A 21231-nucleotide genomic window follows, 5' to 3' on the forward strand; every position below is an offset into this window, starting at 1 on the left:
TTAAAATATTGTCTCTCAACATCCTGGAAATATTCTGTCGTCTTGCTTCTATTGATGCTTTTAACAAGTGAACATTCTAGCTAATTCTTGTAAGGGGTAGATAAGTGTGCCGGGAGCTTTGAATCTGGTCGTTAAAGAATGAGATGTTTGAAATAAAGGTTTCCTATTTAGTATCAATTCTGATAACGATAGTTGTCAGACTGGACCTCTGAGAATGATAGTTGCAGAATGGATGAATAGTTCCTCATTTTAATGCTCAGAAATATATTTATATTTCCAATGAGACACGGAAATATAAATGAGAATGAATGAGACACAGCCTTATAAAACACTAAAATGAGAAAGGTATTTTACTCCCTATGTTGAAAAGACTTGGGCCACATACCAGGCTGGGCGTTATTTAAAGTCTTACATCCACTTCAATATCAAATTCTCTTTTTAATTAGCTTCATTGGTAAACTGGAGCCAAATAATCATAGGTCCTTGACTGGTGATTCACACATTTTGTTGTCCATTAAGCTTTGATATATTTCTCTTATATTCTTTATCCAACAGCAATGGAAATAAAATCCTGCCCTGAAATATAGGACTTGGTAGTGTGGTAGGGATGCTGGCCTCACAAAAAATGTATAAAGTATTATCTTAATATCTAGCCCTACACTTTTTCTTTAAATCTTTTAAAATCCTTGATGACATGACCATGTTATTTCTCCCCTAATCACGGTCACCCATCTCAAATATTCAGCTTGTTCATAGTCTCCCTGTCTTGCTTCTGATAATATATGGTTTTAGGAAAGTGTTATTGACTTATTGACACTAAAGTATGAATCATATTTGAATTGTAATAGATCTTAAGCCAAGGAATGAACCTTTCTGACATTTAAGAAAAAAGTCGCTTTTGGTAGTAGGGTCATTTAAAACCTCTAATATAACATATCAGTTGTCACCTACTATATAAGTGGGTAAAGCTGACTAAGAGTGATTGGAAGAAATCCAGAAATGTATTTTTTCAAAGCATGTATGGTGTATAAATCCATATATTTTCATCTATATTTATAATTACATATACTTTAAGAAAATCTTTAGAAGGAAAAGGAATTAATAGGTGGTATGTCAGAGAGCCATAGTAGCCACATTTATGAATTGGAATTTGTTGTATCACCTTTTAATTCAATAAAAACTATATCCAAGAAGCTACTGAAAAAAATAAGATATAAGGAGAAAATTCTTAGAAACTCAGTCACACTACGGATTATGATAAAAAATTTTGATCAAATATTAGAATGGTATCCTGATTAATGATTTTGTTAATTGATCTTTATCTAAAGTGCATATCTTTGTAATCTAACTATTAACTTTATTTTTTTCTCCTTTTCCAGTGTTAAAGAACCCAGTGTGTAAATTATATAGATTTCCCACATCTGACAATAAGTGGATGCGAATCCGGGAGCAGATGTCAGAGAGCATACTTTCTTTTCATATTCCTAAGGAATTGATCTCTCTTCAAATCAAAGAAGATTTGTGTAGGTAAGAGAAAGTGATTTATGATTGTCTCTTACATTAATTTTTTTCTTTATGAAACATTTTTTCTTAAAGTATGATGATAACATAAAAATCTAGATCTGCATTGTCCAGTATGATGACTCCTAGCCCTGTATGACTATTAATCACTTGAAATGTCATTAGTCCACTTTGAGATGTTCTGCCAAGTGTAGTATAAACACCAGATTTTGAATTCATAGCACACAAACAAAAAAAGACTGATTTCATAATGAAATGTTAACATTTTGGCTCTACTGGGGTTGAATACAATATGATATTAATTTTATGTGCTTCTCTTTCTACTTTTAATTTTATTTTTTATTGAAGTATAGTTGATTTACAATGTCTTGTTAATTTCTGCTATACAGCAAAGCATTCAGTTATAGATATTATATGCATTTTTTAATATTCTTTTTCATTATGGTTTATCCCAGGGTATTGAATATAGTCCCCTGTGCTATACAGTAGAACCTTGTTGTTTATCCATTCTATATATAATAGCTTACATCTGCTAACCCCAAACTCCCACTCCATCCCTTCCTCAAACCCCTCCCCCTTGGCAACCACCAGACTGTTCTCTATGTCCATGACTCTGTTTCAAAGATAGGTTCATTTGTGTCATATTTTAGGTTCCACATATAAGTGATATCATGTAGAATCTAAAATATGATATCTTTTTACTTTTTACATATGACTACTGACCACTAGAAAATGTTAATCACATGTGTGACTCTCATTTGTGGCTTACATTACACCTTTTCTGTGTAAATCTCCCACCATTAAAATGTGTTGAAAAAAAATCAATTATGAATCTTTAAAATTTTCTAAAGAAAAGTAGAGAAAAAATCATGTTGAAGACTCAAAAGGGAAATAGGAAAGACTGTAAGGAAATTGACTAGTGATCTCAGTAGAATATAAGGTATGGTTATTACGAAAAGGAATTAGAAAACCCTTAAGTTGAGAACCATCACCTTTTAGGAAAAATGCTGAGAAGAAAAGAATAATGGAGAGAATAATGAAATTTTTAAATGCAGTAGGCAAATTAAATCCACAAAGCCAGCAGAGAAGAACAGATTTGACACTAAGAAATCACATCTCGGATGTGGAAGACAAACACAATAAGTTCTTCTCAAATGTTCTTTCTTGGGAAAGAACAATTCATGCAAAAACTTGGAAACAGTGAAAACTTATGCGGGTTTTTATTTTACATGCTAAAATTAGACTAACCTTATACTTACTTCTCTGCAGAAGTCCATGGAGTAACATCTACTGATTTTTGATTTTTTGAGAGAAAAAGGTTGTGGCCCACTTTATTATATAGGGTCAAGTTATGACTTTTTTTAATGAGTGAAGGCAATGGAAATGACATACTTAAATACGCAGAAGCTCAGAAAATGTCATTCACCAAACTTTCTTAAAGAATCTACCCTCGAAGATATATGCTATCCAACTGAGACAATAATTTAAATTAAGAATTATATTTATAATATAATATAAATTAATATACTGTAATCATTAAATTATAATATGAAATTAACATGATACAACATAACAAATTAAGAATGTAAGAATGGGACATTGTCCTACAGAAGGACTTGAAACATTTTTCTTGGTTGGGTGAAATCTCCGGCCCAGACAGAGCTTTACTCTGAAGTTCTTTTTTTGGCCTCTTTTGTTTTGTTTTAATTTTTATTGGAGTAGAGTTGATTTACAAGGTTATGTTAGTTTCTGCTGTACAGCAAAGTGAATCAGTTATACACATACATGTATCCACTCTTTTTTAGATTCTTTTCCCATATCGGTCGTTACAGAGTGCTGAGTAGTGCTCCCTGTGCTATACAGTAGGTCCTTATTAATTATCTATTTTATATACAGTAGTGTGTATATGTCAACCCCAATCTCCCAATTTATCCCTCCCCCCTTTTCCCTCCTGGTAACCATAAGTTTGTTTTTTACATCTGTGACTCTATTTCTGTTTTGTAAATAAGTTCATTTGTACCATTTTTCTAGATTCCACATATAAATGATATCATATGGTATTTGTCTTTCTCTGTCTGACTTACTTCACTCAGTTTGACGATCTCTAGGTCCATCCATGTCACTGCAAATGACATGACTCTTTTACCCCTATTCTTACTCAGATCCCAGAAAGTGTTATACTTACCTCAACCTTCCTCTCAACAGCACAATTTTAATAGATTTTCTTAGGTGGTTTGATGAAGACTGTGGGTGTCATCGTGCCCTTATCTTTCAGTAGTTGCAAAGAGTACAAGGTGCTTCATTTTCATGCTTGGAAATCTATCTTGAGAGAATTATTTTTTAAAAAGCTTTGACTCTTTTCTTCAAAAAAAAAGGTGCCAGGGCAACTTTATATTATGCTAAGTAACTGAAACAGCTACTTTCTGAATCTTTAAAATAACTATTAACTAAATTATATCATTTTAGTTGGTGAAGAGCAGTAAGTAAATGAGCAGTAGATAAAAGCTGCCATTAAGTCCCTATTCATAGGACCTGTGGATGGATGGAGATAGTTATAGATGGATAGACAGAGAGATAGACAGACACACAGACATAGATATACAGTCTTTCTTTCCTTTTCTTTCTTTCTTTCTTTTTCTTAGGAAAGTCAGTAATCACAGTATGAATTTAGCTGTATAACAGGGGTTGCAAAAACTTTTCCTTAAGGACCAAATAGTAAGTATTTTACAAAATATTTTACAAAAGTGAGATGTTTCCTCTCAATTACCAAGATGATGAATTTGCAAACATGGTCAGACTTCTGTGAAGTCTGGATTTTGACAATCCTACACTTTCTTTCATGAGCCACTGACTCTTTCAGTCTCACTTTTCACCCCAGACGTAAACTCTTCTACAACTTCTCTGTGTTGGTGTGTTGTCATCTCCCTATAGGGGTAATTAGGGTATTCTTTGAATACTTTGTTACATAACTTCCCTCCTTCACCAAGGGAATAGAAAACGGAAAATTTTCTGAAAACACTGCTATGATTGATATCAGCCTCATAAACTCGCAGGTAGAGATTTCCTAAGTTTGAGTGTGGATTTAACTGTGAACAAAAATAGCAAGTAAGAAAGGGAATTTAGGGAATATTAGGTATGTGTCTAGTCACAACTGTGTCTTAAAGACAAGGCATTATTAGTAGTTTTGTAATCTATTTAACTCGGTAAGAATGAAATCCCACTCATGCATTTGAAGGTATATTATTAATTTTATCATGTCTGGGATTGGTAAACACTCGACAGGCTAAGTTAGTGTGAGTCTGTTGGCAGGGACCAGGTGTGTGCATGGCACGCCTCTTTGCCTAATGCATACCTGTATGTATCCATGAGGAAAATGTTGTCCTTCTCAGCCGTCATGATATGGAGTAAATGTTGGCAGGGACATAATGGTGCAACAGCTACTTTCCCTCACTCATACCCAGTGCCCTTGCCTGCAGCTGCCATCTAAAACTTCTCTTGCTATTAGTCCCTTAGTGTGACATTGGACTCAACGTGAACTACTTTTATTAACTTTGAGATTGTACATACACAAAGTCTTAGGGCTGTGATAGAGTTTAAATTCTTTGGGGCCTCCCTCTGATTGGCCTAAACACTAATACCTTCTGAGTTCAAGTTCAGATATATAACATCTGTTGCGCTGGCAGTGACGTGTTTTCACAACGCTAAACTTTGAATTTTATATTACGGTTTAGGCCCCAAAAATTCACAGGCAGGAAATCGTAGATGACAAGTTATGTTTACTGTTGTGAATAAAGGCTTATATTAGCAATTTTCTGCCTCTTTGCTCCTGAAGCCATATTTTTTAAAATATATAGAATGTGTGGTAATTTTTTTCTGTAAAAATAATATATGGTCACTATAGAAAATAGTGAAAATATAAAAGAGAAGAAAAAATCACTCTAAACCCACCACCCAGAAGAAATACTGTGTCTTTATTTTCTACATCTACCCTCATCTTCGTGAGCTTCACTGTGGAAAGCAGACTTTTGGTCCCCACGATTACCATGCCCTGGTACCACATTTAAATCATTCTCCCTCAAATAATTCCTGTCTCAGTAAATGCCACCCTCTCTTCAACAGTTCAATGCAGAAACATAAAACATAAGTATTTTTGTCTTGTCTCACCAAACCTATCCACATTCCACATTCAAGTTCAAGTATCAATTTCTAATCATGCTAATTCCACAATTTCCCTCAAATTCATTTATTTTTTATGTTTTCACTCTATCCATTCTAATCCCAACCACCATCATTTCTTGCCTGTGATAGTGTAGTGGTCTATAACGGCTTTTCTGCCAATGGCCTTGCTTCCTTAAAATCCATGGTTCACTTTTTTATGAACAAATGATACAATTGAACTTATTTACAAAGCAGAAATAAACTCACAGACATAGGAAACAAATCTATGGTTACCAAAGGTGATAGCGGAGGGAAGGGAGAGCAGAGAGTTTGGGATTAACAGATACAAACTACTATATATAAAACAGGTAAACAACAATGACCTACTGTGTAGCTCAGGGAAATATGCTCATTATCTTGTAATAACCTATAATGGAAAAGAATCTGAAAAAGAATATATACATATATGTATAACTACATCATTTTGCTGTACACTAGAAATTAACACAACATTATAAATTAACAATTCTTCAATTAAAATATAAATAAAAAAGATCCATGGTTCACATTGCAGACTCACATAATCTGATTAAAAATGTTATAAATATGCAGATTTCCAGCAGGGGTATCAAGGAGACAGCAGTGATGTATAACCTCTTAAGTGCTATGCTGGAATTATGTGTTGGGAAGGGAAGACGGGGAGGTCCTGCTTACCAAGTATCAGTATAACACCTCGCTTCTGAGAAGTTTACTAAATGATTCTATAATCGTGATGCCTAAGGGATGTGGCATTATAAAGTAGCCCAGTTCTTTGATCTAGCCTCCTTGAAGGATGGGGGGGAAAACACAACTGGTTTATTATAGAGTTAGTGCAATGGAGAGAAAAAGGAGAGTACATGTTGAAGACAGCTCAGAGATCCTAAATACATAGAAGATGTGTGTGTATGTGTGTGTGTGTGTGTTTATGTGTATTTTTGCCTGTGTTTATAATGCCACAGGCTTTACAGTCCTTCACCTTGGGTTGCATGCAGGCAAGTTATGTAGGTCTTGCCAAACTACCACCTATAAAATGTTTATAGCTTGTTTTAGTGTTGCCACGTATTTTGTTTATATTGAGTATTTTCTTCAGATTTTGTATTACTTCAAAAGTTTGCTTTGTAGTTTTGATTTGCATTTCTCTAATGATTAATGATGTTGAGCATTCTTTCATGTTTTTGTTGTCAATCTGTATATCTTCTATGATATAGGGATATGTGTATATGTATAACTGATTCACTTTGTTATAAGCAGAAACTAACACACCATTGTAAAGCAATTACACTCCAATAAAGATGTTAAGTAAAAAAAAGCTTGCTTTGCTTAGTCAACATTGAAATGTGTCAGTTAATAGAAGAAATGATGGAACTTGTGACGTTGAAGCTCCATGGCAGCTACACATACCATATTAAATGATGATGTGCACACATATATGTTTAGATGGGAGGCTTGGGTGGCCATAGGGTGTTTGGTTTTATCAAAACATATACTTTTCTACATTATAATATGATGTTTGAAAACTTATTATGGTACAAAAGTTTTAAAGAAATGAAGTATTTCGGTGACAATGAACCTCATGGTCCATAAAACTCCCCAGGAAAAAATTAGTTTGATTTATATCATGTATTTTTCTCTTTTTCTCCTGTTTCATTTCTGCTCTCTTTATATTTTTCTTCATTGGTCCCAGGGGTGAGGAAGGAGAGAAACTTCCTTGAATATAATTTTGGGAGTCTAAAAGAAAGGATAAGAATAATTTATAACAATTAACTTTAAGATGTCCTTAGGTTTTATATAAGACATAAATATTTGTGTGTACCAGGCAGAGGAACAATCTTGTAAATAAAATATAAACATCTGAGCCAAACCCTTTAGTAGGGAAAATGTAATAGAATTTGGGACATAGAAAGTTTAAATAAAAATCTTGCTAACACTTCTTTTAGAGAATGTGAATGCTTTCTCTTAGATATTAGTGTTTGTAAATATCGTACATATACTAAATTCATGGTGATAAAATATTTTATGTCAATGAAGACACTGTTTTGTTCAATACTATATATTTCAAATATTCTATATTCTTCATTTTTAGAGCTATATTACAGACCTATGATAAGTGTATCTATCTGTCTGTCTATCTATCTAGTCTTAAATCTATTTCTTGAATGCAGTATATTCTTATATATGCCAAAAAATAGTAAGATACTTTGAAATCCCAGGTTGAAATCCTAGTTGCTGCACAGGTTACATTTCAGAGACATGTTCTACATGCTGACTTAAATATTATCATACACTATTAAATGGGTTTTCTAAGCAATATACCTAGTTTGAAAGAAATGAGGAAGATACTTAATTTTCTGACCTTGCACCTTATCTTAAAGCATTTTGTGACTATTACATTCAAAAAGGTTCGTATTATTTCAAACCAATAATGCTACAGGAGTGCCATTTAAAAAATGTTAAAAGTATATACTAGGAATTATGAACTAGAATATATTCATATAAATTCTATTTCAAAAAGTTGTACAGTAGGATTTTACCACATAGTGAGCCAACCTGTCCATTGAACGTGGTTAGATCTTCTTTTCAAAATTTATCACCAGACGAGGTTTCCCCTTCACACGGCCTACAAGGCAAACAAGGGCTCCTGTCTACCTACATCTCCAGCCTCATCTTACACCGTGTTTATTTTGGCCTGGCTGAAGCACATGACTTTTGAGACGTCTACTGACATTTGCATGCTTAGATAAAAGCACACTGAAAATCTTTACTGACCTTCAAGAAACACTGATTAGTGGGAAAAGTAATAAGGAGTCAGCTATTCTGTTTAGGTCTCATAGATACTGAATAAACCTCAAACTGATGAATTTCATAGATGTTTTTAATAGCGTTCTATCTCTTCCGCTTTGTTTCTCTTTGTGTTTCTTTCTGTCTCTCTTGTTTGCTTTCTCTGAGGAAAATCTTAAGTCCTAAATATCCAAAAGTGATGCATAAAGAAGTATCCCATTGGGACTCCACTGTTGACTCGTACCTCACGAGTGTTACTTCTGTTCCTTTTTCTTCACGCCACGTTGATGCACAGTTGGAATACCATGCGGTATATTATTTATCGTGGAAAGAGCGCATTGGCCCTACCAACTCCTAGTATTGAGGGCAGATGCTGTGTGCCATTAAGTTCATCATTATAGATTCTTGGTATCATTGAATGAGATGTCCTGTGGAGCGCTTAGTATCACCAAGCTGGCGATAGAAATACGTGTTTTATTTTGCTGTTTGGTTATTACCATAGCCCCACAGGAACAAATAAGGCAAAGCTCATTCAGAAGCATGTTTGTCCATTGTGCCAGGATTCTTTATTTCACATGGATTGAGTAGGAGAGAGTGTACGTTGCAATGATAAAAACACGGAATTGGAATAATTATCAACCCGAGTCCAAAACCTCTTTATCTGCCATTTGATACGTACTTATAATTTTTAGAAGATTACATAATTTCTCAATTTTCAATGTTTTTTTCACTTTTTAGATAATAATATTATCATTTGTCCTACAGGGCTACTGTAGAAATTAAGTGAACAACCAGGAGACTCTAGCACTTACGGCTGTGGGATTGGGGGTGTGTGTGTATGTAAGTGCAGCTCTGGGTTTGAAACCTGGCTCTCCCAATTCTACTTAATAGCTATGTGGCATGGCACAAATTAACTAACTGCCATAATTCAGTTTCCTCAACTGTAAAGAAGGGATTAAATAATAAGTGCACAAGGTTATTGTGAGGTTTAAAATGAGCTATCGAGGGCTTCCCTGGTGGCGCAGTGGTTGGGGGTCCGCCTGCCGATGCAGGGGACACGGGTTCGTGCCCCGGTCCGGGAAGATCCCACATGCCGTGGAGCGACTGGGCCCCTGAGCCATGGCCGCTGTGCCTGCGCGTCCGGAGCCTGTGCTCCGCAACGGGAGAGGCCACAACAGTGAGAGGCCCACGTATCGAAAAAAAAAAGAGCTATTGAAAAATGCCTGGTGCATATGTACAGAGGCCTTTAATGTGTGGAAACCACTCTTATCACTTATGTAAAGAATCATATACACGGTAGACACCCATTATATCAAAACTATTGTTGTTGTTATTTTTCATCTTAGCTGAATGTTGATAGTGTTTCAGTCAGAAAACCGAGCCTATAATTTATTTGTAATCTCCTTTAGTTTACTAACCTAGCATACCTCATAGATACGTTTATTATATGGTACTACAAATTCCCAGTGGGCAGAAAAATGGAGTTCTCTCACAAAGCTGGTGTATTTAGAGCTGAGACAGTGATTTTGGAATGATAGTCAGGCTTCAGACTTCAGATTAGTTAGGGCCTTCTAGTTAGGAACTTGTCAATTTTCTTATTGTACTATTCCTGGAATCTAGCATAATACCTGGCATATAATAAGCACTCAGGAATGTAGTCTTTTCCCAAGAACAACTGAAATTGCATGAAGAGAATGACGTGATTACACTTAGAAAAAGGGAAGCAAGTGTGGAGGGATAAAACAATTTAGGGGATGTTGTGTCTGTCTGGGCGAACAATGATGGTGACTTAGACCATGGTGGTTGGGGGGAAATGGTAAAATGTACAAACGTTTGGGCTTTTTTCTGATGAGCAGAGTTTGGTGATGGATTATCTCTGGAGGTAAGACGTGCAGAATAACTTAAGCATTCTGACCTGCATGACTGAATAGATAAGTTATAATTCTTTGATGTAGGACATAATGGGCAAGCACAAGGTTTAGAAGAAAGAAAGGAGCCCTCTTTGGCTCTTAATTGAACCATCGAGGTCTCTGCTATTAAGTACAGATGCTGCTTGCTCCATGTGGCTATTGAAACTTAAGTTAAAATTTGTTAAAATGAAATGAAATTTAAAATTTAGTTTCTCCGTCACCTTAGTCACATTTTAAGTGTGCAGTAGTCACAGATGGCTAGTAACCATTGTAATTAAATAGCACAGCTTTGGAACATCTCCATCACACAGAGAGTTCTATTGGACAGCACTGATCTAGGATAACCAGCAGTAGCATCTCTAATTTTAAAGAGTTCTAGTAACATAAAATCCCCTTTTCTTCCTGCTCATTGGAATTTAACGTAAAGAATCAGAAGGCTGACATCAAGCTTTACCCTTATCTACAAAAACACAAGGGTTTTATTTTGTTTTTTCCTCAAGCTGATAGTATCAAGATATGTTTCTTGATGTGATTTCTAGTGAGAGTGAGACTGTGCTGTATTTCTAATGGAGAGTCTATCTAGCATAGTAGTTTAAAGCATGGGCGCCCTAGACAAACCTCCTGGGCTTCATCCCAACTCTGCTACTCACTATCTGGATAACTTTGGGTAAATTACTTATCTTCCCTGAGTCTCAGTTTCCTCATTTAAAAAATAAGGATGATAATAATAATACCTACTTCCTTGGGCTGTTATGCATATAGAATGAGTGAATATTTATAAAGTTCTTATTATAGTGCCTGGCATGAATAAGGATAATCAGCACTGCTAAATATTTGTTAAAGGAATAGAAAATACATAAGAATTTTGTTTTGTTGTTTGAGATTCCAGCAATTATGGTAGCCAAGGCTGTCTGGTAAGTGCACACTTGAGCAAAATATTTGCACCAGCTCTTTGTTGACCTGGGTGGAATTTACATATAGATGAGTCCCTCAGATGGGAGATTCCAATCTTGTCCTCCTATTGAAGGATACTTGCTTAAGAGAAATCATACTCACCCAGAAATTAAAATAAAAAAGAGAACAGGATTTGCATTCACAAGACCTCGGTACATCTTGATTCCGCCACTTCCTAACAATATGGCATCAAATAAGTCACTTTACTTCTCACTTATATTCTTCCCATTTGTCCAGAGGAATGTCGTTCACTAGAACTTTCCACGATGATGGAAATGTTCCATACTGCACTGCCTACTCTGATAGCCATGTAGCTATCGAGCACTTGAAATGTGCCTAGTGAGACTGAATTTTTAATTTTGTTTAGTCGGGCTCTGGGACAATTATATCTGAGGAGTGTTTTAAGAAAAGAGACACATTCTATACGACACTAACCTTGATTACCTGGAAATCCTTACGGTGTTCCCCAAAGAGCTCTACTTCCAGCACTTTGAGAGCTTCTTGAATTCTGTCTACCTATGAAACTGAACTGGGTGACATCTGCACTCCAGATGCAGGAGTGAGAATTCAAAGGGGTGATACTCACAAATGTTTGCACTTTCTAAAAGTATGGGCATGAATAATGAAAAATGGTAACAGTGTGAGCATATGTTCTTGCTTTTGTAGCCTTTCAGGTACAGTGAGTAATTTTCATGGCTACCCAAAATAAAAAGACATATATTAGTATATGTGGATTTAGGAGAAGTTTCATATGAACACGCCACCATTTTAAGCATAAATGAAACACTGAGCTTTAACATATTAAAACAATAAATGACCATGTTTGACAAACTTTGAAGGGTAAAGAAGATATGTGGAAGTAAATAAACACCAAATCACCTTTATCAGGAGCAGCAAATAGACTCTCAGGATGGAATAAGACATACTTATCATTCCTCATTTTTTCCTAACGCAGCTACCTAAAATTAAATTATAGAATCCGGCTGTTTATCAGATACAAACAGATTCTGTGATTACAGCTAATTCCTGTAGTTACCGTGTTCCAATGCTTAGTCTTTGCATATAAACTTGAAACCTTGAGTGTATAGTACAACAGCCGCTTGTTTTAATGTCACATGAAAATCAGAGTGAATGACCACTCAGAATATCCAGTCACTTTTTCCAGTGAAAGAGTGGCTCGTGGATTGCAACATTACCCACGTTGTCATTTACAAAAATGCATTTTTAAAAAGCCTGTGATTTATGGATGCAGTTGTTATCCTTCTACAGGTTAAAGCACAGACAGTTTGAATTGTGGGTTGAAAATACTGTGAAACTTGACATGTAGTTGAACTTTGTCAGTTTTATGGTGTCAGCCAGCCACTTTATGAAATGAAGCCACCCACCAGTCATTTGTAGAGTCTACACTTCATTGACTATTTCATATTTAATTTTTTTTCCTAATGGGTAAATTTTCATGGCTTCTTTCAGGTTTGTTTGAAGGTCTAATTTTGCTTAATGAACGAAAGCCATTTGCCTCTTAAACTTGCCACCCGTGTACACCCACATGTAGTTTTAGAGTGTGATAACTACCAAAAGGCTCTATTTAAATTGTGTAGCCATTTCTATTCTACAAAATGGTATTGGACAGCTCATTGTAGGAAAATATTTCTATTTGCTTAGATAATGACAATTTCAAATAACATTTTAATGTCTTTCTTACTGGTCTGTATCCTTTGGTAGATAAATTTTTATCAGGCTATTTGATCTTGCTACCTTCTTGTAAATGAATTAACTGTTACCCTTGGGCACTCTTTCTTACAATAATTACTCTTCGTAATTTCAGGAATTTTTGAATTCACATAACCAGATTTTTTTAACTTGATTATTCTAGGTTTACACTTCTAATAAGATAGGTGCTCACATGTGGCACTTTGGCCTCAGGACTAGAGATTTCTTGTGTATGTCCCTTAGACAGGCTGAGCCTTTCTATGGTTATTTTTCTTTTGAAGAAGTCAGAGTATTTGTAAAATGTAGTGGGAGGGATAAAAGTTCATGAAAGAGCCTAAACTCTATTCTAGATGTTTCCATCTCACCACCACCACCCCCCCCCGCAACTTCTTTTACACCAAGCAGAAAGAAAGCTTTCTGATGGAATCTCTACATAGTTAGTGTATTACTCAGGATTCTCTAGAGAAAGAACTAGTAAGGTGTGTGTGTGTGTGTGTGTGTGTGTGTGTGTGTGTGTGTGTGCTCATCCTCAGATCTTCAGGGTGAGTGAACAAGCTGGAGACCTAGGAAAGACTATGGTGTAGTTTTAGTCCAAAGGCCAGCAGGCTTGAGACCCAGGAAAAGCCAGTGTCCCAGCTCAAAGTCAGCCTGGCAGGAGGAGTTCCCTTTTGGTCAGGGGATGGTCAGCCTTTTTGCTCTATTCAAGCCTTCAACTGATTGGATGAAGCCCACCCAAAGTAGGGAGGACAATCTGCTTTACTCAGTCTATAGATTTAAATGTTAATCTCATCCAAAACAACCTTATAGAAACACCAGCAATCACATTGGACCAAATATCTGACACCCTGTGGTCTAGCTAAGTTGACACGTAAAATTAACCATCACAGTAAGAGATGCCATATGAAGATACATTTCAAATCTTTCTCTATCCTTGAGGAAGACATAACCAAACTAGGGTTACAGATCTCAACCGTATAAGGTTAGAAGACTCAACAGTGACTCATTTATGTATTGCATGTATCCATTTTAACTGGGGCAGAGCTCAGCATTCTACTTTGGGGTTAGCTTATGTTTTGACTTCATCTCGAATTTCAGGAAAATCTAAGAATTACAGTCTTCAAGCAAATCTTTCATTCAGTTAACAGGCCTACATGGAACACTTTCTATGGACAAAGGACTGTGGTAGGACAAGACGATAAACAAGACAAGTCTCTGTAACTGACAGACTCAGAGCAAAGTTTTCCCCATGTTGGAATTCCCCCCCTTGAATACATCGTCATCAGGCTTTGAAACTACTTTTAAATAGAGGCTTTAAGTAGATGCTAAACTTTTTCCTCTTTGAACTAGGTTCTATTTTGGTAGTCTTAAACCTAGCTTTATTTTTCAGCAGTAGAAACTGTTTACAGCTCTGTACAGAGAATTCCAGTATTAATTAGGGAGATTCAGTTAGAGCAGGTGGATGGCTGGAGTAAGGAAAAGGGCCGAATGCCAGTTTGCTTACTTGGTTTCCCTGTTGCCCAGCACCCTCCCTGTCCTTCTAGCCATGACAGCCCCAGGGGTGTAAGTAATGAACTTTAAAAAACGTTTACCTATTTAATAATCTTTCCAGTGTTTCATGCATTATATATGAAAGCAGCTTTGGCTATTTCCTTTTCAGTTTCTCTGTGACTCATGTTGTGTTCAGTTATTTCTTTTTACTCTTCAAGAGTCATTTGGGTTTTTTTTGGTCTCATTTTCTCTTCATGTTATTTAATAGCCTGTGTTTCAAACATGCTATACTTGGGAGTGTGTTTCACATTATGGAAGGTCCAGAGGGTCATAATAACCTCCAGGAACCTGCAATTTTCCTAAGGAGAAAAAGCATGTATTTTTGAAATATTTAAACAAGGTCAGATGAAACAAACCATATAGGCAAAAAGTACACCAGAGATCTGTATGAATATTTCATCAAGTATCAAGAATGTCAGTCTTTACAGTTGAAATGTCAAGAACCATAGAGCATTAGGTATTTCTCAAGTAGGCCTTAGCAATCACCTGTCTCCTTTGGAGACACATTTTATATGATTTGCCTTTTATTTTTGTAGGTAGCAAAGTGAAAGTGGATGGATGGCAGTAAGTGCCAAAAGAACTTTAATGTGTAAGCGGCCCAAGCTTATTAGTATTTGAATATTCAGTCTTTTCTTTTCAACTTCCTGTGCCTACCTATTGGAGTCTTGGAGAATTGGAAAGAGTTAGAGACAAGCTAGAAAATTTGTTTTAAAAATAGAACTTTAGTGAGAGTAAGGTAGGGAATTCATAAGTGATTGTGTGTGTTTAGCAGGGCAGTGGATTTTCCAGAAAGAAATATTCATTGTCATTGTTGTAAGGTAGCAATTAAAGGAGACAGCTTTTGAAAGCAGAAGGTGTTACTGTGAGTAAAATGATAATGTTAATAGATAGCAGAGTGTTTTAAAAAATATTTTTCTATGGATTAAAAATGCATTTACACAGCTCATCACTTTTTCCATTCACACCAAAGGTTTAGTAAAGATGTGTAACTGTTTAATTATAACGTTGATGCCAGATTTCTGTTTAGATAAAAGTGGCAACATGCAGACTGGACCACAGGGGCCATTATCTATGAGTCTCAGAATACTAGACACCACTATGCACTTAAACATATTTTAGAGATGATTACTGCATACCTAGTAGCCATGCCATTTGAACTGAAAGATACAGAAGTAAAAAATCTCAACTTACAACTTACCCTTTGTTCAGGTTTAATGTTAAAAGTACATGAAAGTGTATAAATGTGATTCTAGAAGTCAATAGCTCCAGGTTCTACACCCCGTCACTCCATATACGTTCGTTGAGTACCTTCATAAACAAGGCACTGTTTCTGTTGTTCGTAATTTTGTTAATTTGTTTTGTATTTCTTTGTTCTTACAGTGGAGAATCTTATGGGGTGAGGAAAGAGTTGGTATAGAATTATAGTCTAAAAGGCTTATGTTTTTCTGGTGACTCTGAGATTAACAAGCAGCTTTATTTAGATGCCTCCATCTGTGAAGCAAGAGATTTCAAATTGTTTCCTAAATTTCCTTCCAGCCATGACATTCTGTGAGTTTGTAGCTGTTGTTTTCTTTTACTATATCAAAAAGGATATGTTAATTCTGATATCCTAAAACTTGGGTCATTTAAAGGGATATTTTGCAAATGAAAGAGGTGCTCATAATTACAATGGAGTAACAGGTGTAAACTGGCACATATGGTTGCTCCACCTCTAACATATGTTGGTTCGATGACAAATAATGGGGGAAATCAGGAATATAGCACATACATATGCATAAACAAAAAAGACCTTCTTCATCTATGTACATAAATAATTGCTGTGATTTGAACTATATTTCTGATGCATATACCATTCAGACTTTATGTATATAAAAGTAATATATATGTCATGAATATGTATGAAAGTCATATATATCATATTTATCAAAAATATAGTATATATATATATATGTGTATATATATATATATATATAACCATTAATGGAGAAGCAGAGTGTGTCATATAGAGCCCAAGGAAGAGGAACATTTCCAAAGTTCCTAACTGTGTTGCCAGCCCTTGGGTACATGAGATTGAACAATGGGTCTGAACATATCCATGGTGAGAAATAATGCTGCCCTGTGGAGGCTTCAGCAAATTCAGGTAGGATTGTTTCGGTGCAGACCTTTAGGGTTCTGAAATGTACTGGTGGCTCCTGCATCATCCCAGTGTGATACTGGGCCCTAGTTAGAGACTAAACCCCTGATGATGGGACACAGAATGACTCTGGGCCTAGAGCTGCCCATTGTGAACTGGGTACTACTGTGATCCCATTGTATGATGCAGGAGTAACGTATTGTGTTGTGGGAGTGATACATTCGGAACTGGGCTTAAGCAGATCCAAGAGGTATGAGCATATATCGTAAAGAGCTGTCCCAGAGTCTCATGTCACTGACCTCATGTTAGTACCTCTATCTTTTGATGCTTCTCTTGCATTCTGATTAACTCATGGAGGAAGAAAACACTCAAACTCTTAAAAAGATGGGTCAGCCTGATGTGTTAGGTGGGCCTTAAGGTCAATAATGAAGAAAATCCATCCAGTGGGGAGATCTGAGAAACAGTGTGATTGTTAATCATTTAGAGGGAGAGATGGCCTGAGGTATGGATATATATCAAGTTCAGCAAAGTGAATGGCTTCACGGGCCTGGAAGAAATAAGACTAGAAGATTGGATTCAAGGAGTACGGGCAAGGGTATGTAGATGGGCTTACGGGAGTGAACACAAGCATGCCTGAGCCATGCCCATCAGAAAGCAAATACTCTTCATGACCAGAGAACATTATCACCTGCCCACGGATTAGCCAGACTCCTTTCTTGGACACTCCAGAGTTTGTGAAATAGACCCATGAAGAGAATGGCCTTGGTGGCAGACACAGGGGTTATACATGGACCTAGAGGCGTGGCCTCCCTCTCCAAGGCTGATATAGCTACTGTCACTGCTAAATGTTAAATGCCAGAAATAGATCGGCAGTGGACACGAATATGGTACCATTCCTTGGGGGAGACCCAGCAGCTATTTGGTGGCAGGTCAATTACGTTGCATCCCTTTGACCTTGGAAAGGGCAGCAGCTTATCCTGGGACGTGAAACAGAGTCTAAATATGTGTTTCCCTTTTCTGCTCACACTGCCACTGCTGGCACCCCCGTCTGATGGCTTACAGAATGATCTGGTGTCCCACATAACATTGCTCCAACCAAAGGACAAGTGCTACGTAAAACGAGGCGCGACATGAGTTTGTAATCACTGCATGCCCCTCCACCCAAAAGCCACAGACCTGATAGAACAGTGGAATAATATTAACCATGAAAGACTCAGCTAAGGTACCAGCTTGGGTAAAAAAACTTAGGGTTGGGGTACTATCCTCCAGGATGAAGTTTATATGCTAAACCAACAGCTGGTATAGGATGTTGTGCCCGCTATAGCTAAAATAACCACCTCTGAAAGAAAGGGTTAGCCCTTATAATCAATCACCGTGCCCCACTTTTGGGGATATGCACTTTCTTTCCCTACAGCCTTAGACTTTGCCAGTTAGAGTCCTGGTTCTTGGAGTATGGGGACAGGCGTTCTGTCAGGGGACCCATTAAGAGTCCCACTTAACTGGAAGTTGTGGTCGATTTCATGTGTGATCTGACTACCATACATTCCTAACTAAATGGACCAGCAAAGATAGTAAGAGATACTCTGCTCATCACCATGGGGAAATAGGGCCGCTGAGCAAAGAGAAATTTATCTAGAACTCAGAGGTGTTCCACGGCCAGAAGTGCATGGGAAATTGCCACAACTAAAATTCCATAACAGCAAGGAAACGAAGAGCCTAATGTCTTCAGATTAAGGTCTAGGTGACCTCACAAGGCAGCACTCCAGAAATGCCAGTGGAGTATGAGGCAAATTTGAAATGAGTGGTAGAATGATGAATACCACCAGCTAAGGCCCCCAGAATCAGCTGGAGTATTGACTGTTGTGCTTGGTTCACTGCTTCTCTTTAAATCTTTGGGAAGTTGCAACTGGCCGTCATTTTGAAGGATTGTACTTGAACTTCCCTCTTGCAGAAGATGAAGAATGTTGTCTTATATGCTATCTGGATTTCATAAATGGATCGGAATTGTGCAAGAAGTTGCCTGTCCTGGGCCCCGTTTTTGTGTTTTCCTGTGCCCGCTCACCCCCAACACGTCTTCAGGTTTTGACCACCTGCTCAATGGAGAGCCCCAACTGGTGCCACCATTGTCACCTTATCTCCTGATGCCACCAACTTATCAGTCTCCCTCAAGGTGAAGACCAGCCATTATCATGCACCCAATGGCATCTGCCATGGAAGTATCCAGAGTGGACTTGGCACCTATATTTTACCAGACCCAGGAAAGTTCTGTCTCCACTGGAATATTGCGCCCCCCCCCCCCCCCCCCCCCAGTGGCTGCCTGAAGGAAACAGATTGCATAACTAGAAGTACAGAGGAGCTAAAGTCCCATCGGATGAATCTTTACCAGTGAAACAGAGTGGATGGTAAGGAACTGGCATATAAATGCATTTTCCTCCATCTAACAATCTGTTCCAAGGTGCAGAGATTCCGTATGACTTCTCTGGAGTCATTCCACGTGGCCACCTAACCAGCTGTGTTTTCTTGTGAAGTTCTGCCCAGCTTGATAACGAACGATGTTATGCCTGTTTTTGCTTTTTCCCTTCAGCACTTCCCTTCTTACCTCCCTCTGACTGACCTGGGATTGCTTGATCTCAGGCCCTGCCTTCCACAGAACCTGGATGGAGATATAAAACAAGGCTCTTAGATGCTAAAGTTTTTGTTTACTGAGTGACAAATCAAAATATAATACAGACAGCCCTAGCCTTCCTGATTGAAAAGTTTACTGATTTTGATGCAGCCAATTATCTTCTCTATTTTAATGTATTAATGTAATTAATTTCTTTCATTTTCTAAAAACTTACTTTCTTAATCTGCCCCATTTGTTTTACACCTTTTTCATTACTCTAGTTTATTATACCTTTATTCTATAGTTCTCCTATATTTGAACTTTTTGTAAAAAAGATTTTTTTTGATGTGGACCATTTTTAAAGTCTTTATTGAATTTGTTACAATATTCCTTCTGTTTTATGCTTTGGTTTTTTGGCCGCAAGGCATGTGGGCTCATAGCTCCCCAACTAGGGATCGAACCCGCACCCCCTGCATTGGAAGGCAAAGTCTTAACCACTGAGCCACGAGGGAAGTCCCTGAACTTTTTTAATGCGGAGAAACCTTATGTTGTTTGTTTGTCCCTTTCAGAATGTGTATCTGTTTAATGTCCTCTCTTAGAAAAAAAAAGCAGTGAACGCCAGGTTTCGTCTAGTTATTCCTGTATGTAAGTTTTGACATATTGGAGGAGTGTAATGAATTTTAAACCCCAGCTTGTAGATTCCTCCCGGCTTCCTTCAAGTCACTCCCTACAGAACGCTAAGATTTTCTGACCACACTTTGTCGGACTCCTCTTGGGCAGGGAGGTGTACTCCATCCCAATATTCCACACCGTAGTCAGGGGCTTCACTCTTACCGTCCCCTCCATCGCCACCTCCCTTATAATTATTATTTCTGATAGGAATTCAGAGACAACATAAATTGTAAACCCATGGTGCGTTTATTAGTGTTAAACAGTAATACCTAGTTAAGATTTCTATTATAACCATATATTGAAAGTAAAACCCAAAATCTTACATATTAAGTTGACATATCACATTTGCTCTCTACCTCAGATTTGACCTAATTGCCCAGATTCTTCTAGACTTGATATCTCCAGCTTCTGGAATTATCTGTTTGTTTTGGTTGTTGTTGTTTTGTCCCGAATTTCAATACCCTACCATCTGAGTCCACACAGAGAACTTGACTTCCCAACTCTTCAACCTTCTCTCCTAACCCCGCTTTGGTCATGAATTTCCTTTACTCCCATTGTCCATTGATTAATTACTTCCATGAATGTTGTCTGATGAAAGTTAATCTATGGAAAAGTTGAGAATGAGATTAATGTTCACAAAAATTGTGAAGACCTCAGATGGAAGATGCAACTATACTATATCGCATTCCCATTGAAACCAAACAAAGGCAGCTACAAGCATTTGGAAGCAAGTCACATTTTTGCACACCATCCATTATTCCTGAATTTAACAGGATGTTAAAGATTCCACATCTTCTGAATTTATTAGCTTGGTATTTAGCATGTTTCACAGCCAAAATAGCAAAGAAGTTTCATTACTGCTGGTTAAACTGCCTCATGAAAATGTTGTTGGTAAAAGGTTATAGAAATGAATGAGAAATCTAACCAAGAAGCATATTAAACCATTTATCATTATAATTTAAAAAGGCATTCTGATGACTTAAATTAACATGGCTGAAGGGTAGAGAATTAAAGTTAATAATTAAAACCTAGATCTTGATTAGCTCTTCTTTTGATAAAGAGGGGACAAAATATAGGCATACAGTATTTACTTAAATTGTCCTTAGGAGAAATTGAGACCAATAAAATCATACCTGATCATACTATTTATGGGCTTTAGAAAGATTACAGCCATGTTATATATAAACTAGATTCCGTGATTA

At 37.0% G+C, this 21231-nt stretch overlaps 1 protein-coding gene across 1 annotated transcript in view; it reads left to right on the plus strand.

Moving 5' to 3' along the window:
* The window catches only part of INPP4B (inositol polyphosphate-4-phosphatase type II B), a 480337-nt gene that overhangs the window by 300565 nt on the left and 158541 nt on the right, over nt 1-21231 (plus strand). Inside the window, exon 11 of the mRNA XM_024736048.1 lies at nt 1380-1527. Coding sequence (XP_024591816.1) covers nt 1380-1527 — 148 coding nt within the window. The remainder of the gene's footprint in view (nt 1-1379; nt 1528-21231) is intronic.

The sequence above is a fragment of the Neophocaena asiaeorientalis genome, unplaced genomic scaffold (genome assembly GCF_003031525.2).
Source record: "Neophocaena asiaeorientalis asiaeorientalis breed wild unplaced genomic scaffold, Neophocaena_asiaeorientalis_V1.1 scaffold7, whole genome shotgun sequence".
Classification (NCBI taxonomy): domain Eukaryota; kingdom Metazoa; phylum Chordata; class Mammalia; order Artiodactyla; family Phocoenidae; genus Neophocaena; species Neophocaena asiaeorientalis.